This window comes from Asparagus officinalis, chromosome 1 (assembly GCF_001876935.1).
Source record: "Asparagus officinalis chromosome 1, Aspof.V1, whole genome shotgun sequence".
Classification (NCBI taxonomy): domain Eukaryota; kingdom Viridiplantae; phylum Streptophyta; class Magnoliopsida; order Asparagales; family Asparagaceae; genus Asparagus; species Asparagus officinalis.
The window spans coordinates 12,274,366-12,280,757 of NC_033794.1; the positions used below are offsets into that span (position 1 = coordinate 12,274,366).

Genomic DNA, 6,392 nt, shown 5'->3' on the forward strand with positions numbered 1-6,392 from the left:
GTCAATATATAAAACTAAAATTCTCAACCGTTGTCGTGTTAGTCATGTAAATAAGTCAATATATAAAACTAAAATTCTCAACCGTCGTCATAACTTTAGGATTTGCTGCAATTGCAGGGCCATTTGATTCAAATCTCACCGAGCACTAATTTCCAAGTGATTTTAGAAAATTAATACCCCACGTGCGAGTTCAATTTTCCGGCTATAAAAAATATATATATATAACTTGAACGTAACTTCGAAGTTTTGGTCTGGTTGCATCCTTGAGTCCAGAGTCCGAACACGGTCCCGAGCCACAATGTTGCGGTGGTCAGTGGGCCCAGCGGCACCGCAGCGTCCAGAGTCCGAACACGGTCCCGAGCCACAATGTTGCGGTGGTCAGTGGGCCCAGCGGCACCGCAGCGGGGTTCCGTTTTGGATCATGCTGTCCTCGCGCCTTGCGTGTCGTTACCGAGGCCTCACATCTTCATCACACTCATTTTCTCCTTTTTCAAAATCCCGAACTCGGAAGCCAATCAATCCTCTGCCCTCTTCCTTTTTTGCTCCTCCCCTCAGCTCCACTCTTCCTCCCTCCTTTTGTTCCTTCATTTTGAGCTTTTTTTTTTTTTGTAATTGTGATAATTCATCATGATGCTGATGAATTGCTACAATCATAGCCCTGCTACTGCCACAACTTCCAGCGATTTGTGTTGGAAGAAAACCATATGTAATAATAACCCTTATTCCCTTCCTCTCATCTCTCGCAACGATCCCCACCGCGGCCGCCACCGCCGCGGAGCCCGTGCTCGGCCTAATAATCACTGCCCGCGGAGGAGGAGGTGCCCCGGCTTGTCGTTAGTGTGCTCCGTTGCCCCGCCCAAGTGAGGCGCCCCTTCCCCTTTATCTCAAATATTTAGTATTTTGAATTTAGTCCCTCGAATTGTTGAAACTGCTGTTAGGCCCCCTGATTCTTGTAAGCTATTTCGAATTAGTCTGTCACTTGTAGCTTTTCCCCCCTCCAATGCACTGATTGGGTGCCGTTTGGCAAAGGGTTAGGTGAGGGGTTAAGAAGACTTAACCCCTTCTTAACCCCGTCAAATACGGAAAATCTACGGAAGGGTTAAAAGCGAGTTAACCCTCTATTAACTTGTCAAACGCAAAAAGTGCAGAAGGGTTAAGCTAAACCCTCTAGAGGGATTAAAATGGGTTAAACCCCTCGAAATGAGAGGTTTGCTAATACTTCTATTTAGAAAGATTAAGAGTTAACCCCTCTAATTATAAAGAAAATAGTCCAAATCCTTGTTATTCCAAACACTAAAAATGATCACAATAGCTAAAATAAAACTTACATGATGGGTTAATAATTTAGTCATTCGGATTATCGAATGGGCTAACTATATTAATTATTCTCTTTAATCCCTCTAGCTTAATTTAGTCCTACGGTTCAAAATCTACTTGTCACGAATTTAAAGCAGATTTTCCAAAACTAAAACTGTTGCATGAGTCTAGGTTTCGATCCATAAAAAGAGCGCTCAGCATGTGTACTGGCAATGGACTTTAAGAATTAGTGATTAGAAAAGATGATTATTTATTTCTTTAGCCTCACTTAGTTACATAACTGATATTCCATGACAGAGTTAATTTAAAAGGAATATACCCCCAGTCAAGTAGCAGCAAACTAGAGACTGATTTGGAGTAATCTGTAAGATTTGGGAACCTCGTTTTCACTGATTTGATGGTGTAATTTCAAAATATTGAATATTTATGGGACTTATATTGTGAAAAAACCCAATCTAATGATATAATCCAATTTCCTCTTTTATAAATATTTAGTTATGTCCTACCTTAACTAACTAACTAATTTCATTAACGTTGCACTGGTGGCAGCCAAGTCGAGTCGCCTGTCGTAACCTCTGAAAAGCCCCCGTCGAATGCTACAGCGACCAGGCGTGAGTGCTTCGGCGTCTTCTGTACCACTTACGATCTCAAGGCGGTAACTTACATGTCTACCTCCTCACTAACTATTTTAGCTCACTCCATTCATGTCCATCCTTTCATTTAACTGTTAGTTTTTGATGTATTACTTACTTACATACGGTGTATTCTTTTGGTGGTTGATACTTGGTAGGACGAGAAAACAAAGTCATGGAAGAAACTGATTAATATATCAGTATCAGGGGCAGCTGGGATGATATCCAATCATCTTCTCTTCAAAGTAAGTAATTGTTTTACACTCTGCCTAATTACCCTTTTCAGATTTCTGCTTAATTAGCTCTTACGATTTCAGATTACTCTGTAATAACAGATACCACGATGTCGAATATGTTAATTTCTGTAATGAAATGGTGATTGTTGCTGACTGTTATGGTTTATGATTTCAGCTTGCATCTGGTGAAGTTTTTGGACTCGATCAACCTATTGCCCTGAAGTTACTGGGTTCTGAAAGATCATTACAAGCTCTTGAAGGTAAAGTTGATTTGACTTCTAAACCGTAAGGTAGACCATCGGAAACTTTTAATCTCTATCGTTAGCAAACTGTTCAACAGCATGGAATTTCATTGTTCTAATAACTATTCATCGTTCACGTTATAGTTAAGTTCCATCCATCTGATGATCTAACGCTATGCTACTTTCATACGTTGGTTGAAATTTGTTACTTCCAACTATTCTGATAATTATAGTTTTATTACGTATATGTTTGAAGTCTAATATAAAAGTTATTGAATTGTAGTCATGTCTTAACCCTTTTGAATTTGACAGAAACATGAAGCTTAGCATGATTTGAATATGAAAATTAATTTTTCTGGCTTTGATTATTTACATATGCAGGAGTTGCTATGGAGCTTGAGGACTCATTATATCCTTTGCTAAGAGAGGTAAGCATAGGAATCGATCCTTACGAGGTGTTTCGAGATGCAGAATGGGCACTTCTCATTGGAGCAAAGCCTCGAGGTCCAGGGATGGAACGTGCTGATTTGCTAGATATAAATGGTCAGATTTTCGCAGAGCAGGTAGTTATAAAGTTTTGAACTGTCTGGTATAAAATTTTGGTTTTTCAGCGACATACCCCCCAAATCATCAATATTTATTAAATTACCCTCCAAATATTAATATTTATTCAAACATTCCCCAGATTTTAAACTTCATGGTATCTACAGCAGGGATTTTAATCGGGCAAGTCTTATTTGGGGGAGGGTGAGAATTTTAACTCTCTCCTGCAACTGTTTACTACTTATCGTTGTTTGGTTTTGGACTAGAAAAATGCAAAGTTAAGATTTGGGGACATTTTATAACTATCAAAATTTGAAGGGTGATTTAAGAAATATTGATGATTTGGGCCGCATGTAGCAAAAACCCCTTGCTATTTTCTGTGCAGTGAGAATAGTTGCTATGCTACTTTTCTTTCTGACTTTTGATCTTTAAATTGAATTAAAACCTAGGGAAAAGCACTCAATGCCGTGGCATCTCCCAATGTTAAAGTCATTGTCGTAGGGAATCCGTGCAATACAAAGTATGAACAGAACTTGTATCTTTTTTTTTCATACTAAATAATGTAGCTCATCTCATGCCCTCTGATATTATTGCTTTTTTACTAGTAACATATTTGAATGTTTTTGCAGTGCACTTATTTGTATGAAAAATGCACCGAAAATACCTGCAAAGAATTTCCATGCCTTGACGAGGTTAGATGAGAATAGAGCCAAATGTCAGGTAGACAATTGTAACATTTCTATGTTTACATTTTTATTTATGGTGATCTATTAACCTGAAGTTTGGTATCTACAGCTGGCCCTTAAAGCAGGTGTATTTTATGATAAAGTGTCAAACATGACAATCTGGGGAAATCACTCAACCACTCAGGTGAAGTTATAAATCTAAATAATCATTTCTTAAATGGTAACAACCTATCTTGAGAGAAATCGAAGATTAAAAATTAAATCAAAATAGTGTATGTAATCATTCTGAAATTAGTTGTATTACTTTATGGCAGGTTCCTGATTTCCTTAATGCCAAAATTAATGGTAAGCCAGTAAAGGAAGTTATTACTGATCATAAATGGTTAGAAGAAGAGTTCACTGAAAGGATTCAGAAGGTAATTTTTGAAAGAGAAAGAAATAGTATGCAAATTACATTTGTTGTATAGACGATGTTTAAATAAGTTATTACTTATTTGCAGCGAGGAGGGGTGCTTATTCAAAAATGGGGTAGATCTTCTGCTGCATCAACTGCAGTTTCTATTGTTGATGCGATAAGGTCCCTTATCACTCCAACTCCTGAAGGTGATTGGTTTTCTTCAGGGGTAAGTTTTAATGTACAAAAGTTTTCGCTGTTGAGTGGGCTTTAGGCATTAGAAGTTAATATATGTAACTATACTGTGCCTAGCTTTTATTTGCACTCTCAAAATACTCTATTAAGAAGTCTGTGCACTCACAGGTTTATACCAATGGGAATCCTTATGGCATCGAGGAGGATATTGTTTTTAGCATGCCTTGTAGATCAAAGGTCTATTAATTTTCAGATTCTTGGACTTATCTCAAATTATTATTTATGAATCATTTCATAAGGAGCGTTGGGTCATTTTTTTAGGGGGATGGTGATTATGAGCTAGTCAAGGATGTAATAATTGATGACTACCTTCGACAACGTATCAAAAAGGTGATTATTAATGGAATATTTTGTTGTTGTTTTTACTTGTAAATTTTGTTATAAGACTGTCAAAATGTTGCGCATTTGGTTTTCTATGCAGTCTGAAGCTGAACTGCTCTCGGAGAAAAGATGTGTAGCTCACTTAACTGGGGAGGTAAGCAGCACACATTATTATATAAGAACCTAATTATTGTTGAGAATTGTATATTATATCATTTTTCGAGATCATATATTACATCTTCTCTTTCCAAATGTAGGGTGTTGCATATTGCGATATTCGTGAGGACACCATGCTACCTGGTGAACAGTAGAAAAATAAAGAGGATGCACATAATAGTATCAGTATCAGTTAGTATCAGTTGTGGAGGAAAATCCTCAAAAGCAAAGTTTCTTCCTCGAAATGAAAGGCTATTCATTGTGATGGAATAGTTATTTATGCAATAAGTGGGAGTTAGGCCTCCATTTGTTGTATAATCGCAAATCTTCTGTGCTAAAGAAATCTTAGTTTTTCATTCTACTGGGTATGTCTTAAAGCATCCCCCACTGTATAATATGGGTAATTTTTTTGGCATCATTTATATGATTTTATGGTAGATAGGTTGCTGATTTGGTACCTCTTTCTCTCAAATAAAACATATCATGCATCTTCTATATATGTGCCTGGACTTCTGTGTGGTGATATGTTTGTCTGAGACATTTTTTGCGCGAAAATATTTGTTCAGAGCGTCTCTCCAACACAATGATGTTGCATCTACAGTATATCCATGTTAGAAAACCATGAGCTCGATATTATTTCTCATGTGCATGATACATGATTTGAGATTTAAAGAAGATACGGTGAAAATTGCATGTGGAGAAAGAAATAACATAGCATTTGATTGATGCTAAACCCTTTTATGCGGATCGAGTATTTGAAGTAGTTGAAATTGCTATTTAGTTCCTCAATCCTATTACTTATCTCAAATGAGTCTCGTCGTCAATCATTCCGTCTGAATTGATAATTTAAGTGTTTGTTAACCACAAAAAATTACATATATGCCCTCAATTTATCGTTGTTAACCATTCATCTATTATCCATTATCTATTACTATTATTTAAGAAAAGCTATTTTCTGACGTTCTACCCTATAATAGTCATCCTTTAAAAGAATTTCCAAACATATATTAAAAATTTTATACACAACTTCCTGTAATTAACAATTTAAAAAGGGACAAGTTTGGTAAAAACATACAACAGTCTTCATAGTTCTTATGAACCTAACCCTTTAGAATTCCTTCTAGTAAAACACAACGAGGTAGCCGTACTGGATCACCATGTTTTCAAGGAGAGGTAATGCTTATGCTTGTTGGGTATTTGGTTGACACTGCTTCACACTCAAAAAGAAGCGAGCTATGTCTGAGCTAAGCTTGGATATTGAAGTCTTCTTTTGTTTTTGGACTCATAATTTACCCCGCTATTTCATAACTAACAAGACATTAACTTCTTCGTAACTACCCTCACTTTTCAAATTCACATACCCTTTACACTTATATTATTTTGTGTGTGTGTGTATATATATATATAGAGAGAGAGAGATGAGCTTATGTCAACTTAAGTGGATAGGAAATAATTAGCCACCAACTTTTTTATCCGTTGATGTTGCCTTAGGATCCGTGAGTGTATATATATATATAGAGAGAGAGAGATGAGCTTATGTCAACTTAAGTGGATAGGAAATAATTAGCCACCAACTTTTTTATCCGTTGATGTTGCCTTAGGATCCGTGA

The 6,392-nt window shown here is 36.7% G+C and overlaps 1 protein-coding gene across 1 annotated transcript; it reads left to right on the forward strand.

Moving 5' to 3' along the window:
* On the forward strand, positions 506–5,239 carry LOC109850210 (malate dehydrogenase [NADP] 1, chloroplastic). The gene is made up of 14 exons (XM_020420174.1): positions 506–860; positions 1,867–1,972; positions 2,108–2,194; positions 2,361–2,445; positions 2,809–2,990; positions 3,420–3,490; positions 3,600–3,690; positions 3,766–3,840; positions 3,971–4,072; positions 4,157–4,279; positions 4,414–4,482; positions 4,567–4,635; positions 4,727–4,780; positions 4,884–5,239. The coding sequence occupies exons 1-14, from the start codon at positions 628–630 to the stop codon at positions 4,935–4,937; spliced, it is 1,401 nt and encodes a 466-aa protein (XP_020275763.1). The 5' UTR covers positions 506–627; the 3' UTR covers positions 4,938–5,239.